We start from the raw sequence: 18,614 nt of genomic DNA on the forward strand, positions 1-18,614 counted from the left end.
AAAAGCCCAGATTTTCAAAATAATGCAATACCCAGCAGTTACCACTGAAAGCAATGGGAACTACTGAATGCTGAGTTGTTTTTATAAATTTGGTCACTTAATTTAGATGCATGAATGGGAGCAAAGTGTTTCTGAAGACCTGAAACATGGCTTACGGTCTGGGTCTGAGCACTTCTGCAAATCTGATAAAAATTCCAATAGAATTGGTGGGAGTTTGGAGTGCACAGTTAACAGTTAGTCAGGGTTTGTGTAAGTGCTCAAAAGAAGGAATAAACATAATACCAATTTTATAAATGTCAAATAGTATTTCTACATTCAATGGTGAGTTATAATGGAAAACTTGGTCCTTTTAATATAGTAATTGGTGCTGTGGAGACAGTTATGCAGCTTTTCCATTAAAAATATCTTTGAGTTCTTTTTAAATCACAAATTCACAATATTCTTCATACTTTTACACTTTTTTAATTTCTCTGTTGCACGACAATCCATTTGCTTTGTCAGGGTCTTTTTAAAGATACCTGAGAAAACATTGGTAGATCTCATCTTATAGAAATCTAAAATAATCACAGGCAACAGTTAGAAAATTTGCAAAGGTTTACTTTTATTTTTATATCAATTTCATATACTTTGTAAGTTTTTAGAGGAAATAATATCCTGTCTTCTGTACCATATATTCAAGTTTTTATCAGTTCACACTCCTCTCTCCCACCGCCTGGGAATCAAAATGTGTTTTAACCTCAACTTACAAGTTAGAACTGGGACTATATTCAGTCCATAGTGCTGATTATTAAACTGCTTTAGCTGCAGATTTTGATTGTTTCCAGTGCAGACTTGCTGACCCAGGAAGAAAGGCAGTTTCTATCAAAATAAATACTTGGCTAAGAATGCAATCTTTAAAAAAAAAAAAAAAAGAAAAAAGTGTGCTTTGCTTTGATTCAGAACTTTTATTTTGGTGCAAATCTTTTTTTTTTTTTTTTCTTTAAATACAGGCAGTCCCCGAGTTACGCGGATCCGACCTACGTCAGATCCGCACTTATGAACGGGGCCCTCTCCCTGGTCTCCAGCAGACCAGGGAGAGGAAGCAAAGCGGCGGAACACGCGGGCAGCCCAGACGCGTCTGGGCTGTCCGCTGCCCGCGTGCTCCGCGGCTTTGCTCTGCTTTGCTCCCCGTCCCCCTGGTCTGCAGACAGGGGGACGGGGAGCAAAGCAGAGCAAAGCCGTGGAGCCGGAGGGCAGCAGGACAGCCACAGCGCGTCTGGGCTGTCCGACTGCCCCCGTGCTCCGCGGCTTTGCTCCGGACGCCTGTGGTACAGCAGCTGGGGCGCTGCCGGTTGGTTCCGTAGCGCCGCTCTGGGCGCTACTGGACCAACCCGGCAGCACCCCAGCTGCTCTGCCCCAGACGTCCCCAAGTCAGCCGCTGCTGAAACTGACCAGTGGCTGACTACACGAAGCCCCTGCCCCGGGCTTTCTGGAATCAGCCGCTGTTCAGTTTCAGCAGCAGCTGACTTGGGGATGCCTGGGGTTCTTAAGTTGAATCTGTATGTACGTCAGAACTGGCGTCCAGATTCAGCCACTGTTGAAACTGATCAGTTTCAGCAGCGGCTGAATCTGGACGCCAGTTCCGACTTACATACAGATTCAACTTAAGAACAAACCTACAGTCCCTATCTTGTACGTAACCCGGGGACTGCCTGTAGTGGCATGTCATGAAGTTGTAGAGTACAATTAATGTAACTGTTTAACCACAAAAAGTTTCCTAACGTTTATCCTAAATTAGATATATGTAATATTTGATACACATCAATGCTTACTTTCTTCTATCAATCTACTATGCTCTATTTGCCATGCCATGGTCTAATGCTTTGTTTCTTCACTTGCCTACTTTAGCCTAGGCACAAAGATATGTTTAGTTCTCGTCCATACTATTCTGTTTTGACAGAGTCCCATGATGCAGCTATATTTGATTGTAGTAAGGATCTAGCATAGTTCAGTGAGCTAGTGTGACCAGGGCCGTATCATATTTAAAATCCTAATTCTCTCACACAGTTTGGCTTCATTTACAATGGCAAGCCCAACCATAGGAAGGTGCTTCATCTGAAACAATGCTGAGGCTTGGTTTAAATAACATCTCTTAATATGATTTGAAAATCATTAGAGATTAGACCTATATAAAGTATCTTTAACTAGAATTACAGTATTTTTAAACTAAAGCCACAATTCTGTCAGCACTTGCTAAGTGTCAGGGTTAATAGCATAACTGCTTGGAAAGTGAGGGAATTACAGGCAGTCCCCGGGTTACATGGATCCGACTTACTCGGATCCCTACTTACGAACGGGGTGAGGCAACCCCGCACTAGCTGCTTCCCCCAGCAGACCAGGGAGACGCGAAGCTAGCGCCTCCTCCTTCCCCCCCCCCCCCCCAGCAGACTAGGGAGACGCGGAGCGGCTTTTCTCAGCAGACACCTCAGCTTGAGAATAAAGGACTGAGGGAAGTGAGGTGTGGGAGAATAAAACTGAGCTCTGGAGAAATGTTTGGCTAGAGTTTCCCCTACAATATGTACCAGTTCCGACTTACATACAAATTCAACTTAAGAACAAACCTACAGTCCCTATCTTGTACGTAACCCGGGGACTGCCTGTACTGGCATTTTCTTTTCTTTTTTTAAACTTCAGGCTGGTATAAACTTGACTCATTTACAAGTTATTTGATAGATTATTGCTATTTGAAATGTAAAATAGTCTCTTAATTAGCTAACGTTTGACTCTCTTTTTCAGTTTTCAAGATTTTGATGTTCAGGGATCACGACGATGCAGTTTGGATTGGTTAACAATAGGAACCTACAAGAATGTAGAAGGTTATAGAGCTTGTGGCTCCTCCATTCCATCACCATACATATCCTCACAAGACCATGTTTGGATCAGATTTCATTCGGATGATACTATCTCTAGGAAAGGCTTCAGATTGGCCTACTTTGCTGGTATGTTTATAAAAAGGACCCATTCGTATGTTTTCTCAATATATGAAATATTCGTATAGTCTAGTTATTAAAACCTGCACTGTTCCTTTTAGCAGCATACAAAATATGGTATCTTTTACTCTCAGGTAATGGTGCATTGCAATGGGAGAGAACCATACAACGTATGCAGTATTTTAATAGTTTGAGAATTTAAATATATCTACAGACCTAGAGTTTATAGGAATGAACAAAGTGAAAATAACTCCATTATAAAACAGCCTGTTTAGTTACAAACAATTTAAAAAAAATTGCTTAGAGTTGAAATTCTCAATCTCAGAATTGAGTATTTTCAGCAAAGTTTTCAGGTTAATTATTTCATTTGTTTAAGTTGCTGAAGTGTTTGTGGGAAGTGGAAGTACTTGTTGATATCTAGTTTCTAATTTTTTTTTCGTGTCTCAAATGGCTATAAATACAAATTTCAAACTGTGTGTGATTGAATCTGTATTACCAAATTTGTAGGTGGACTAGGTAAACAATTTTGCATGCTAAAATGCACAAATTTAATCTCTTCGGGATAAATTATTCTGTAAGCATATGACCTAGTAGGTAATCCTCAGTAAGTGATAGATAGAGATTGGCAGGACTCGTTGCCCATCCCGAAGAACAGCTCTTGGGCTGCCACCTTTCCTTTTGGAGAAAGGGAAGTTGGTAGAAGGGCAGAGAGCAGGTTGCTTTCTAGCTTTAAAAGAAAGGCAAGAAACACTATCATTTGACTTGCGTCCTTTATGATAACATGTTAGCGCAATTCAGAGAAGCGGAAGTGAAATGTGTTTTACTCTATGCAATGAAAGGGATATAGCAAACTGAACAGGAAAACAAGTACTTCAAACTGTGGTGCATTGTGTGTTACATGCCATTGATTTTATTGCTGAGGAAATAAAATAATTCTGTATGCACAGACAAATATACAGACCTAATATCTCATGTCTATCCTAGGTATATAAGTGATTAGTCGACTATCTGATAAGAATCAGAGGCAACTGGTGGGGCGGGGAGCAGGGGCTAGTGCTGGGCGGAACCGGCTTAAAAGCTGGTTTCCACCAGCACTATCTCTGAGGGGGCAAGGGGAGACAGAGGTATAGTGGGAGACCAAGCGGGAGCTGAGAATCAGCTGTCTTGGTTCACACCTGGTACCCCTCTCTCCCTACTGTGCTTCAGCCTTCTAAATGTATTAAGAACCTGGCAGCATTTAAAAGGCAAGGCAGAGCCGTAGCGGGGTTAGCTCCCAGAGTGGGGAGCTAACCCTGCTGCTGCTCTGCAGTTTCTCCCCCTTATCAACTAATTGAGGGAAATTCCATCAACTAGTCAATTAGTTGATTAAACACAGTTTAACATCCGTAATTTATGCTGATTTTAATCTTTAATACATTTTACTCAGTTTAGAAATCAAGTGATATTGGATTATTTTATTGTCTATAGAGCTTTTTTTTTCTCTACCAGTGCACTGTTGTTTGAGTAGCTGCAAAAGTTTCAAGGAGTGCTTAAATTCAAAATTGTGTTCAAGCTTTTTTAATTTAAAATATCAGGCTGGAACCTCTCTCTAGCCTCCCTGAGCCTGCCCAGCACTGATCTAGCATACGTGGTTTGACAGATGCCCTTTCAAATGTTCTGCTCACAGAATAGCCAAGAGGTACTTCTAAATAGTAGAAAACCCTCAACTAAAATCACTTATCTGTCTTAAATGAAAGTGCTTCTTCATTTGGTCTCAAAGGAAACATTCTCCTTGGCAAGCATCTTTTAATGTTGTACTGAGCTGTATTCTAGGTTTAAAACAGAATCTATTCCTTCTGCAAGGGCACGTTTGGCTGCTATCTCAGCTTTCTGTATATGGATGGATAAAGCAGCCCATTTTCTCTACTCAGATTGATTCCTGAAGGGCCTGGCCAGATTATAACTTCAGGTGTGGACTTTATCTTGAGATCTCAGCTAAGTCATAGCAATTCTAATGGGACTCCCTTGGGACTTACCAACCCTAACTCAGAGGATTCTACTTCTACCCTCTCAGCCAGCTGTGTGGGGTTGGGTCGGAGCCAGTTTCTGAACCCTCAGATGTCTTGGGGTCCTCCGCTTCCATAGCCCATGTGTGTCCACCTATGTAGGTGGCCTTTTTCTAACCTCAAGATTTGGGTACCCAAGGCCTTGACCCACCGTCCTTTCCCACTTGGACTACCTGCCCCTCCCAGGGCCAGGGAATAATTCCTGGGATATCTTCATGAACAAGGGAGGAGAAAATTTTCTTGTGGGAGACCTCTCTCAGTTCAGAGAGCTCCTCTTCTTCCCACTCCTCCAGTAAGAGCATGCCTTCAAAGCCGGGGAAATCCCGTCAGATGAGCACAGAATATGGGAGGTGTAGGACCATCCTGAATTTCACCCTAGTAATGTTTTCCTGAATTTCTATTTTCACTGATCTGCTGCAGTAGTAGCTAACTGTCCCATGGACATAAGTAACCCCTGCATGTTTAGTCTGCATCTGCTGGCTGGGTTATACCCGCTTACTTGAGATCAGAGTGAGAATGCTCCTGGAATCTATGAGAGCCATAGTTTCTGCTAGTTATTTTTACTGGCCTGAAACTGTGATCCCACTGGGTTGAATAGGGAGCATGGGTTGCTCCAGTTTCTGAGATAACACTGCATGGGCTCTTTGAGGTTGGGACTTTGAGCTGTTATGTGAGCTAGCTCCTAACACCCAAAACACCTATTGCTGCTTCTCCTGTCCTATAAATTAGGGGGTATAATCTTGGGATCCCTTCCATCCAAACCATTCCCATTCTTCTGGGTTCCCAGATGGCTTTTGGCTCACCTTCCTTTTCCACCTAGGGCTCCCCGGTCACTTGGACACCTCAGCTCCCAGGGTTGGCTTTAGTGGCCTACCCTGCACAGGGCCTTCCTTAGGTAGGCAAATTAAGTCTCTGGCCATCAGCTGTGTTTTCACCAATGCAATCGTTTCATTGTATGTGGATGGACTGTTCTGGCCTAACCAAGTGTGAAGGTTTAGATGTTAATTTCCTCATGAATTGGTCTATGATCTGTGTCTCCAAAACTTCCTCTGAGCTATGCACCCTGTGTCTCCAAAACTTCCTCAGAGCTATGCACCTTGTGTCACAGACACTTCTGAGCAAGGTGTATCAGATCAAACAGCTGGGACCTCAGCAGCTTACTCTCTTGGTAACTTCCAATCATGGAACTTCTGGGCCCACATGGCTGCTGACATCTCTGAACATGCCAGGATCTCTTCCTTCAACTGGGGGAGTAATCAGCTGTGACCTCAACAGGCAGATCATAGTAGGCTTTTTGGACCTCTCCGCAGAGAAAAAGAGTGAGTATGCTGGTCCACTATTCCTGTTGCCATGCCTCATGCTGAGTGGTTCTTTTATACAATAGAAGATATACCTCTACCTTGTTTCCATACATCATCTTTCGTAGACTGCCCATGGCGCTCAGGGTTTGCATCCCTTTGGACTCAGGAGTCCAATCATTAAGGGTCTTCAGCTGTTCCACTTCCTCTCGGAGGAGTGCGCTATCAGAAGCCACTTGATTAATTAGCATCTGGTTGGTTTCTTGCCTTAGCTGTGTAGCCCCTTCCCTCCCACCCCCCCAGAACTGTGTAGCCCCTCCGCCCCTCCAGTTGGGCTGCTGTGGCTTGCACCAAAACTTTCACCAAGTGCTCCATTGTGGTATTAGCTGCTAACACCAAACAAAGAAGAGGGTGGGAAAACACAAAACCCAACACCCTGGGGTTCACATTTTTAAATTTTCATCCTTCCTTCTCTGCCATGCTATGAACAAATCCCTCCCTTCACACCAGTTGTGGCAGAGCTCTGCCTTTTCCTTGGGCATCCTGCACTTAGGCAGTGGGCACTTGCCTCAGAGGCTTGCTTTGGCCCTCAAGGTAGCCTCTCTCCCTTTACTGGAGAGAGTTGTCATAAACTACTGATCCACCTTCATAACAGGCCAGTCAAATGGGTCTGGGATGAACCCTTCCTTAGTCCTAGCCTCCTCCTTCGGAGATTGTCTCTGTAGTGATGCAGGGAGAGCTGCAGCCTTTCCATGAGCCACTTCACCAACCAACTCCTCCCAGTATCTTTCTCTTGGTACCAGACCACATCCTTCCACTCTTCCACAGAGCACCTCTTCACTCCCAGTCCTTGACCTGCTGGCCCTCCCTGAAGGGAAGCCTTTTAAACTAGCCCCCAGCAGGTTCTTAATGGGCTACGTGTGTTCCAATTAGCAGGTTGCTTCTTGCAAGTTCTTAATTGGCCCCAGGATCTTCCTGATTGCACTGCAGCAGCTGCCCCTGCCCTAGTTACTGAAGGAACAGAAAACTATTCACCCAGGGCACATTTACACAGCAGGGCTTAAGTCGAAATAAGCTACACAAATTAAGATACATCAATGCGAAGCTTATTTTGAAATAGCTTATTTCAAGTTTTGGCGCTATCTACACAGCATTTATTTCGAGAGAGAGAGCACTCTTCCTCGGACAACCCTTATTTCTCATAAAATGAGGGTTACAGGAGTTGAAGAAAGAAGCTTAACAGTATTTCGACATGTTGAAATAACTTTCGGCTTTGTAGATGCGGACTATGTTATTTCAAAATAATGTTGCTGTGTAGACATAACCCCAGAGGTCTGTATATCTGCCTTCTCTCAGCCTGCAGTAGTCAACTGGTCTGGGTCTGTCTCACTGGAAAATCCAAGACAGATGGCTATCCAACCTCTGAAAACCTCCAGTGACGGAGATTCCATGACCTCCCTAGGTAGTTTGTTCCATTGGCCTACTGTTCTTATAGTTAGGAATTATTTTCCTAAAATTTAATCTAGCTATGCTGTAGTTTGAACGTATTGTCTCTTGCCCCCCCTTCCCACCCACTTCATGAGAGAGAGCAATTTTTCTTCTTTTTTGCAAGTCTTTCAAGTGTTTGAAGACCACTCTCATGTCTCCCCTTTGAACCCAGTTTCTTCAGCTTTTATTCATATGGTTTGCATTTCATCGTTTTGATCGTTGTTGTCTATTGCCTCAGGATCCTTTTCAGTTTCTCTGTTCTTTCTGTATGATGGTGACCAAAATCAGACGCTACTCCACCTGAGGCTTAACCAACACCAAGTAGAGCAGTGCGGTTATCTCCCATGGCTTGCATGCTGTGCCTGTGTTAATGAAATCTGAATTGCGTTTGATTTTTGGAAACAGCATCACATTGTTGACTCATGTTGAGTTGTGATCCATCAAGAAAGAGAGTTCTTGGAGTCATTGTGAATAGTTCTCTGAAAACATCCAATCAATGTGTAGTAGCAGTCAAAAAAGCAAACAATGTTATGAATCATTAAAAAAGGGATAGAGAATAAAACAGAGAATATCTTATTGTCTATATATAAATCCATGGGCTGTGTCTAGACTGGCAAGTTTTTCCGCAAAATCATCTGCTTTTGCGGAAAAACTTGCCAGCTGTCTACACTGGCCGCTTGAATTTCCACAAGAACACTGATGATCTCATGTAAGATCATCAGTATTCTTGCGGAAATACTGTGCTGCTCCCATTCGGGCAAAAGCCCTCTTGCGCAAATCATTTGCGCAAGAGGGCCAGTGTAAACAACACAGTACTGTTTTCCGCAAAAAAGCCCTGATCGCGAAAATGGTGATCAGGGCTTTTTTGTGGAAAACCGCGTCTAGATTGGCCACGGACGCTTTTCCGCAAAAAGTGCTTTTGCGGAAAAGCGTCCTGCCAGTCTAGATGCTCTTTTCCGAAAATGCTTTTAACGGAAAACTTTTCCGTTAAAAGCATTTCCGGAAAATCATGCCAGTGTAGACGTAGGCATGGTGTATGCCCACATCTTGAATACTGCATACAGACATGGTCATCTCATAACAAAAAAGAGATATTGGCATTAGAAAAGGTTCAGAAAAGGGCAGCAAAAATGATTAGGGGTTTAGAATGGGTGCCATATAAAGAGAGATTAAAAAGACTGGGACTTTTCATCTTAGAAAAGAGGAGACTAAGGGAGGATATAATAGAGCGCTATAAAATCATCACAAGTATGGAGAAAGTGAAGAAGGAAAAGTTATTTACTTGTTCCCATAACATAAAATCAAGGGGTCACTAAAAGAAATTAATAGGTAGCAGGTTTAAAACAAATAAAAGGAAGTTTTTCTTCGTGCAACACACAGTCAACTTGTGGAACTTCTTACCAAAGGATGTTGTGAAGACCAGGACTTTAACAGGGTTAAAAAAAGAACTAGATAAATTCATAGAGGTTAGGGCCATCAAAAGACTTTGTCTGTCAGAGGCTGGAAACAAATAACATGATTATGCTTGATGCTTCCCTGTTATGTTCACTCTCTCTGGGGCATCTGGCATTGGCCACTGTTGGAAGACATGATATTGGGTAGATGAATCTTTGGTCTGACCCACTATGGCCATCCTTGTATCTTATGTTATCACAATCCCCAGATCCTTCTCAGCAGTACTGACTGCTAAAGCTAGTCTTCTCTCATTCTGTATTTGTCCATTTGGGTTTTCTTTCTCAAGTGTGGCACCTTTGTCTTTGTCATTTTGTCTAAAGTCTAGTTCTTCAATTTTTCAAAATCCCTTTGAATTTTAGCTCTATTGTCCAAAGTGTTGATACTCACTCCCCCTCACTCCCTTCTCCTGCTTTATCTCATCTGCATGTATGACCAGTATGCTCTCTTTTCCTATATCCAGGAAATTAATAAAGATAGTAAACATGATACCAAAATAATATCCCTGTGAAACTTCCCTTGAGACCTACCTCCAATCTGACCATCATTCCATTAATATACTCCTTGTTTTCAGTTGTTTAATCAAGTATTTTCCCACTCAATGGTAGTTTTATCAAGCCCACATACCTCCAACTTACTTAAGAGAAGGTCATGTGGGACTGTTAAAAGCTTTGTTAAAGTCCTCGTACATTATGTCCATCACATTTTCCCTATACACAAAGCCAGGTACTTTGTCAAAGTAGAAAATCAAGAGGCTTTGGCATGCTTTGTTCCTAGTAAATCCAAGTATGGCTTACTAGCCTTTTTTAATCTCCTGGGAGTTTTGCTATTTTCTGCATTCTGGTTTGTCTGCTCTAGCTCTGGATATTGTACTTCTGAAGTCACCAACCTGTCTATCACGATCCACTGGTCAATCCTGGGGGCTCAACGAGTCGATCGCGAGTCTTTCGGGGAGGCCCCCCTCACTGTCCTCCACCCCCAAGATGAATGCCGCGCTGATGCTACCTCCAGGGACAACGGAGATAGCACTGGCTTCCTGCAGGGTGCGGGGGGAGTTTGCGCCAGGTCCCAGAAGTGCCTGGGCAGCTCTTCCTCCTCCCCCCTCTTCCCCCCAAACAGCCGGTGTGGTACCTAAAATGTTGCTCACTGAGGACTTTATTCCTCTGCTGACTTCCTGTGCATGGGGGAAAGAGGAGGGGAGGGAGTGGAAGTCCGGGTCTGAACCAGCTCCAACTGCTCAGGCAGCGTGCGATGCCATGCGGAGCGGAGGAGCAAGGTGCGCGCTGCCTGAGCAGTTGGAGCTGGCGTGCTCCAGAACTCTCCCCCACCGCCACCCCCCCCCACCCCCACCCCCGCTCTCCCATCTGCAGGAAGGCAGAAGGTGTACCACACCGCTGTTTGGGGGATGGGGAAGCAGCCTGTGCACTTCCTGGGCCTTGGCGTGCAGCTGCAGGATCCCCAGGTACTGGACTCTGTACCTGTCCCTTTCCCCTGCCCAGACCCCCACAAGTACCTTGTCCCTTGCCCTAGCACCCACCAGCACCCTGTCCCCTGCCTTGGCACCCACTGGCATCCTGCCCCAGCACTCTAGCTCCTGCCCCAGAACTCCTTCCCCAGCACCTACAAGCACCCTGTCCCCTGCCCCCACCAGCACAGTTTGGGCCTCATTAATGAGGCCTGAGGGGTTTGGAAGGGTTGTGTTTTTGTATCTCACTTGGGTTGCCCCGACTGACTTTTCTGTGGTTCAGTGACCCCTGACTCAAAACAGGTTCCCCACGCCTCATAAATAAAGACAATGTTGAAATCTTTTGTGTTCGACATAATACTTTATTTTAAAATGAAGCCTGGCCAACAAGCCCCCAATTGGGGCCAAGCCCTCATCTGGCCACAGCAACATAACACTCCTGTACCCCCTCCTGACCACAAATCTGAGCCTATAATACATTGGAACCCTCTGTCCTTAGCCTTTCACATCCCCAGACTCCTGTACCCCCCACATCCTCAGACTTCTGCCACAACACTCTTGCACCATTCACACACTGCAAATCTGTGTCATGAGCCTATCATACTCCCAACCTCCCTGCCCTGAACACCTCACATCCCAACCCAAACTCCTGCACCCTCACATCCACAATCCTGTGGCTTGCTCAGCACCGCCACCCTTCACCTGAACTCAACACTCCCCAGCCTAGAGCCCCTCCCTGAGCCAGCATCCTCTTCTCCACATCCTCCTGCATCCATATTCCCTCCCAGAGCTTGTACCTCTCACCCTTTCCCACACCCAAATCCCTCATTCCCACCCCAGAGCCTGTACATCCTGTCTCAACCCACTGAGGGTACGGCTAGACTACAAGAGTTTTTCCAGCAAACACGCTCTTTTGGCAGCCCCTGTATTCCTTCATGAGAAACAAGGGGGCTTCCAAAAGAAGGGTTTTTTCTGACATTTGGCCCAGTCTAGATGGGGCAAATGTCGGAAACATTTCTTCCAACAGAAGGATAAAAAAAATCGGTAGTGTAGCCGTACCCTGAGAGTGTATAAGGGCCAGGGATAGCAAGTGATGGAGAGAAGGGGAACAGAAAGGGTGGGGCCTCAAGGAAGGGGTGGTGTCTTGGGGAAGAGATGGGGTAGATTTGGCTTGTCCTAACATTTAAAAAGTGATCTTGGGTGTAAAAAGTTTGGAGATCACTGTTTTACTTGACTCTGCTCCACCTAAACCCTTTCTAAGCTAACTCAAACATCCATTTTCATTCTAGCTTCCAGCAGCATTAAAACAAACTGACATGTCTCTGGTTCATGATGCCAGTTTCCATTGCCCACTCGATACATTTCCAATCAAGCATTTTCATGCATCTTCACTTGCTGTCCTTCACATTTGGGAAGGGCTTGTAGTAAACACCCACAAATCTCCCTTGTTATCCTCCTTCAGATCCCTCCTTAAAACTCTCCTGTGCTGTGATTCCACAACTTCCCTAGCAACAGACCACCTAGGGAGACTGTAGAAACCCAGTCACTGGCAATTTTTAAGAACAGGTTAGGCAAACACCTGCTGGGGATGGTCTTGGTTTATGTAATCCTGTCTCAATGCAGAAAAACAGACTAGATAACTTCTTAAGGTCCCTTCCAGCTCTACATTTTACATAATATGCGTACAAAAACTTAAAGAAACTTAGGCTGTGGGTGCACAGATGCTAGCCAATATTATGTCATTGTTAGGGATGTTAGCAAATGTTTATATGTATAAACATGTAACCGCTGATACAGAGGCAGCATTGGGGGAGGAGGCAACTCCATAGAAGCCAGTACAGGCAGTCCCCGGGTTACGTACAAGATAGGGACTGTAGGTTTGTTCTTAAGTTGAATTTGTATGTAAGTCGGAACCGGTACATATTGTAGGGGAAACTCTAGCCAAACATTTCTCCAGAGCTCAGTTTTATTCTCTCACACCTCACTTCCCTCAGTCCTTTATTCTCAAGCTGAGGTGTCTGCTGAGAAAAGCTGCTCCGCATCTCCCTGGTCTGCTGGGAGGGGGGGGGGGGGCGCTAGCTTCGCGTCTCCCTGGTCCGCTGGGGGGAAGCAGCTAATGCGGGGTTGCCTCACCCCGTTTGTAAGTAGGGATTCAATGTAAGTCGGATCCATGTAACCCGGGGACTGCCTGTACATGCAGGGAACTGGCTTGAAAACCAGCTTCCCACATGTACTGGCTCCCACATGTGTTCTCTTGAAGGTGTGTGGTAGCACAGCTTTCCAGGTGATTAATCAGCCCCACCCAGTCAGAGGCTCAAGGCTCCATGCAGCTTAGAGTGAACACTGACTTCGCCCTGTGGAAGACAGCAAGGGGAGCAGGCAGGCAGCTCCCTGGGAACCATCTCACGCCCTTCCTCCCCCTCCCTTATTGCCTCTTATACAGAAGCAGCAAGGAGGGGAAGCGTGTAGTCATTAGGATTAACCGATGAGCCCAGACTTATCAGTTAAATCATGTAAACAACTATACATGAACATTTCTAGTCATTTTTTTTGTACTCCCTTCTCTGTACCTATCTGTTGTCTCTTCTTACAAACTAAATATAGGATCTTTGGGCCGGCAACTGTCTTTGTTCTGTTTGTACAGCACCTCACACAGTGGTTTCTCATCTGTCTGTAGAGTTACATGGCCTTCATTTGGTTCTTTGGGAATTGATCTCAAATTCTCAGAGTGATGGTAACTCCAAGTAGGTGTGCTATAATGTGTGGGGATAGACAACAAGCTACTAATTTTAGAGTTTTACTAACAGTGACTTGTCTTTTTTAAAAAAAACATTTTCAGTCTGTTCATGTAGTTAAATATTTTGACGTGCTAATATTAAATAGGGTATTTTATCAGTGAAACAAGGCAATGTCGCTAATAACAAATCTGTTTTTCCTTTAGTTGCTGCCATAACAAGATCAACATTTTCTAAAGTGCAGTCACTAACTTTTTATCCCTTCTGTACTCTGTTTTCACTACATGTCTGTCAGTTAAGTGCTCTTGGGCAGTGCTCATTGGGCTTAGCACTTGTTTTGCTTTTTATTTTTCTGTGTACGTTTTATAGCAAACTCTTTAGATTTTTGTGGATTTTTAAAAATGTCACAGGTGTTGTCATCCTAGAACTCTGTTTATTTCCTTTTTAATTGCTTAGATCATAAAACTTCATATTTAATCTTTTGATGGGTAGTAGATATTTAGGTTAAAAGAGAGGAACAGAGAAGTGACTTGGCCCAAGGAACCCCAGCAGGTCATTAATGAAGCTGGAAATACGACCTACATCTCCTAAGTCATAGTCCTGTGCCATAACCATTAGAGCATATAGCCTCTATATTACTCCATTTTAAATATCCCATATATATTTTTCTACTAAAAGCCATGTTCATCAAGATAAGTTCTAGAGGATGTTTAAAAGTTGTACAGCACAACACCTGATACCTTTGTAAACACGGATTCAGCTAATCAAGCTTATAAAATGGATAGGCAGAAACTTCTTTTTTTATATAAACATGGTTTTAATGTATTTATCCCAACCTGACTGGAGAACCAGATTATAAGTGTTCTCAAAACATGCTGTGCAGCTGAGTATAGGTGGAATTTTAATAAGTTATTCCTTGATGAGAAGCGATATTGCAACTCTGTAATCGCGATTTCCCTCATCCAGCAACATCAGTGGATACTCTTGGGGCTGGAGCATGGGGAAAAACCGGGGGTCTCACATTCAGAAGCTCCTCCCCGAGCTTACAGAGCACCACAAATAGCTGATTTGTAGCATTCAAGCTTAGGGAAGGAGAAGTGAGGACAGGAAGCACTTGGAGGAAGAGGCAGGACAACTGCAGAGTCCTGTGGGAGCATAGTCTAGTGGCCAGGGTGTAGCCTGTGGCCAGAAGCATAGTCTGCTGAGCTTCACTCCTGCAGGGATCCACAGACACCCTGCCTGTTTCCCCAAGAGGCTCCCCATCCCTGTTCCATCAGTGCTGGCCCCTCTGCTGTGACCGGAGCAGAGTCCAGCAAATTCTCTGGTTTGGGACTGGGCCTTTCCCGAGGGTGCTGTGCCAGGGAGACTCAACCGGTACAAGATGGCTCAGGAAGACACTAGTAGCCAGTATAGTGTGTGGCTCTGGGGATAGGCCTTAATACAGACTATGATGCTAAGTATGTCACCTTCGTGTGAATTCCTGTTTGCAGAGCAGGAGCCTAGGAAGCATGCAACATGCTGTGCAGGGGAGTGGAGCCTACTAAGAACTGCTCTGGTGAACAAGAGCCTGTTTCCTGTGTGTTACTGGGGCGTGATAATGCTTATGGTTTAGATGGGCATGAGAATTGATTTTTTTTTTTTTATCTAACCCTTGTTTCCAAAAAATGATTAGATATCTTAGTGCAGACAAGGTACCAGATTTTCTACTGTTGTGAATTGTCATGGCTCTGTCTTCCATAAATCAGCATAGCTCCATTGAAGCTGAGACTCAGACTCAAGGTATTATATTGGCAGAATTTGCTGTTTAAAATACTGTGATGTATTTGGGGTTACAATGATTTATGGAGACCTAAAAAGTTATAAGGTACTCTTTAATTACATTATATTAATACACAATGATGACCAGACAGTTCTAGAACCTAATAGGAATTACCTATATTTATAAATTTTTTAATGTGTTTTCAGGGAAGTCTGATGAACCAAGATGTGATTGTAACCAGTTTCATTGTGCTAATGGAAAATGCATTCCAGAAATGTGGAAATGTAATAACATGGATGAATGTGGAGACAACTCTGATGAAGAAGTCTGTGCCATAGCTAATCCTCCAACAGCTTCTTCCTTTCAACCTTGTGCTTACAACCAGTTTCAATGTCTTTCTCGCATCACCAAAGTTTACACTTGCCTTCCAGAATCTTTAAAATGTGATGGAAATATTGATTGTCTTGACTTAGGTGATGAAGTAGACTGTGATATTCCAACATGTGGGCAATGGTTAAAATATTTTTATGGTACTTTCAGTTCTCCCAATTACCCAGACTTTTATCCTCCTGGAAGCAATTGCACCTGGCTAATAGACACTGGCGATCATCGCAAAGTAATTTTGCGCTTCACTGACTTTAAGCTTGATGGCGCTGGTTATGGAGACTATGTCAAAATATATGATGGCTTAGAGGAAAATCCACGCAAGCTTTTGCGGGTGTTAACTGCATTTGACTCTCATGCACCTCTTACAGTTGTTTCCTCTTCTGGGCAGATAAGAGTACATTTTTGTGCTGACAAAGTAAATGCTGCAAGAGGATTTAATGCAACGTATCAAGTAGATGGCTTCTGTTTGCCATGGGAAATTCCATGTGGTGGAAACTGGGGTTGCTACACAGAGCAGCAGCGCTGTGATGGCTATTGGCATTGCCCAAATGGACGAGATGAAACCAATTGCAGTATGTGCCAAAAAGAAGAGTTTCCATGCTCTCGAAATGGTGTTTGCTATCCTCGTTCAGATCGCTGCAACTATCAGAATCATTGTCCTAATGGTTCAGATGAGAAGAATTGCTTCTTTTGCCAGCCTGGAAATTTTCACTGTAAAAATAATCGCTGTGTATTTGAGAGCTGGGTATGTGATTCTCAAGATGACTGTGGTGATGGTAGTGATGAAGAGAATTGCCCAGTTATTGTACCCACCAGAGTAATAACAGCAGCAGTCATCGGGAGCCTTATTTGTGGATTGCTGCTTGTCATTGCACTGGGATGTACTTGTAAGCTGTACTCACTGAGGATGTTTGAACGAAGGTAAGTAACACACATTCCCAAATCTAGGATAAAGTATTGTAATGATATAATTTGCATAATTAATACTTTAACAAATGCATGTATCCATAATAATAGTTTTATTAATATGTGGTAACTTCTAAAGTTATTCTTACCTCTCCATATTTTTGAAATGTTTTGGCAGTGGTACAGGGGAATGATTGAAAAGTATAATTTTGATCACTTGCCCTGTAGTCAGTTTAAACATTAGATTTCAACATAAAAATGACAAGATGCTATTTTTCCGATGGGGTCTCATTCTGAAGTACATGAAATATTTAAAATTGTTGACATGATTATTAGCATTTCTTTGCATTCTGCTTGTTCTGTTTTGGACTCATGACCGTGCTTCTCATTCTTCTTTTTATTAGAGTCTACCTCTCACTGTGTTAAATGTTATCCTTATTTAAATCTGACTTAGAATTCTGCTTTTGTCATCAGTCTTATACTGATGGTAGCACTGGATTGTGCAATCATATAATATAACTGAATTAAAAATTCTACTGCCATAAATATGAATCTTATCAATCATTATATTATCTAACTCCGATCTATGAAAACATAGTATCTTTTTTATGTACTATATAACTTTTTATTCTTCTTGAAAGATCATTTGAAACACAGTTGTCAAGAGTTGAGGCTGAGTTGTTAAGAAGAGAAGCCCCCCCCTCTTACGGACAGTTGATTGCTCAAGGCTTAATTCCTCCAGTCGAAGATTTTCCTGTTTGTTCACCAAACCAGGTAAGTTGTTTCTGATTATCCCCACATAGCAGGCCATCTCACTTAACTTTTATAACCCTGCTTTCTAACTACTGTGTTATGGGTTTTTCAGGTTTGTCACTTTTTTCAGCAACTTCAGAATTTTTGTACCACAGTTACTTTTAAATATTGGACATTTCTTCATCATAATAGATGGTAACAACTATATCACTGTTCAAACAATTTTCTAAAGAAATGCCAGTATCCCTCAATAGTAAAGGCCATGTAATGTGAAAGGTTACACCTGGTAGGTGTAGTGGTGGATGTTGTATATAGATGTGCATATATTACATATAAAGAACATTGAAGTTGCAAAGTCAAGCACTCAGAAGTTGGGAAAAGCTAGAATTAAGTTTTGTGGGCAAACCATAATTTAGATCCCTTGTGAATATTCATGTTTATATAGTCTGGAGCTAAAAAGCTTTATAAAGGTAAGCTGTCTACCAGCCCTGTCTATAATATTTGCCTAAGTCCCTAAACCTGAATATATTTAAAGAAAAACTTAATGTCTTTCCTCAAACTTCCCTTTACCTGCACATCTTGAAATATCTTGACACTTCATTGACTAGTTACTCTGTCATGGAGCCTTTCAGGAAAAATTGGTGAACTGCAGAGTACATACTGTTTTAAGGAAAATACCATCAGGTACCAATCCAACCAATGTGAAGTGCATCTATTATGTTATGATGCTAATAAGTACTACTTGTAATCAATGTTGAAGACCCTCTCAAGACAGAACATCCTACTTGAACATTCAGGTGCAACTCTCAACGCAGAGCTACACATACATTAGACTTTTTAATATTCACTCATACTGTAGCTATTTAGTGATATGGAATTCCCAGTTTCATATGCAACTAAGATAGTTTTGCATGGAAATTGAATAAATGTTAATTTCATAACATCTATGACTGTAGGACTCTGTACTTCCTTTATAGGAATAAATTTGACTGTAATACAGGTTTAGACATTTTATTGAATCAGTAACCCTTCATATATTTCCAAATATTGAATCAAAGGAGAAGACCATATTACAATTGAGTTGGGATAAATAAGAGGGAATGACAAAAGTATAAAGAATATTGAATGTTATAAAGCAGATGAACAAGCTCTTCTGTTTATCTATTTACATAATAGAAATCAGAATGTATATGTGAATTTTCTTAATAAACCACAAATAAGTGCATTAAAACATTTGGGAAGTAAAATACAGTAAAAACTAATAAGTAGGACATACTGCAGATTATTGAAATTTATGAAATAGCAAATATAACTTATGAAATACCCAGACGAAGCATCATTACCACACCCGTAACTT

At 42.7% G+C, this 18,614-nt stretch overlaps 1 protein-coding gene across 2 annotated transcripts in view; it reads left to right on the forward strand.

Annotated features, from left to right (window-relative positions):
* Positions 1–18,614, forward strand: part of LRP12 (LDL receptor related protein 12) — a 75,764-nt gene that overhangs the window by 52,004 nt on the left and 5,146 nt on the right. For both annotated transcript variants that reach the window (XM_075920233.2, XM_075920234.2), the window contains 3 exons: positions 2,776–2,978; positions 15,418–16,519; positions 17,146–17,278. In XM_075920233.2, the coding sequence (XP_075776348.1) occupies positions 2,776–2,978; positions 15,418–16,519; positions 17,146–17,278 (1,438 nt within the window). The remainder of the gene's footprint in view (positions 1–2,775; positions 2,979–15,417; positions 16,520–17,145; positions 17,279–18,614) is intronic.

This window comes from Pelodiscus sinensis, chromosome 2 (genome assembly GCF_052426305.1).
Source record: "Pelodiscus sinensis isolate ZL-2025 chromosome 2, ASM5242630v1, whole genome shotgun sequence".
Lineage (NCBI taxonomy): Eukaryota > Metazoa > Chordata > Testudines > Trionychidae > Pelodiscus > Pelodiscus sinensis.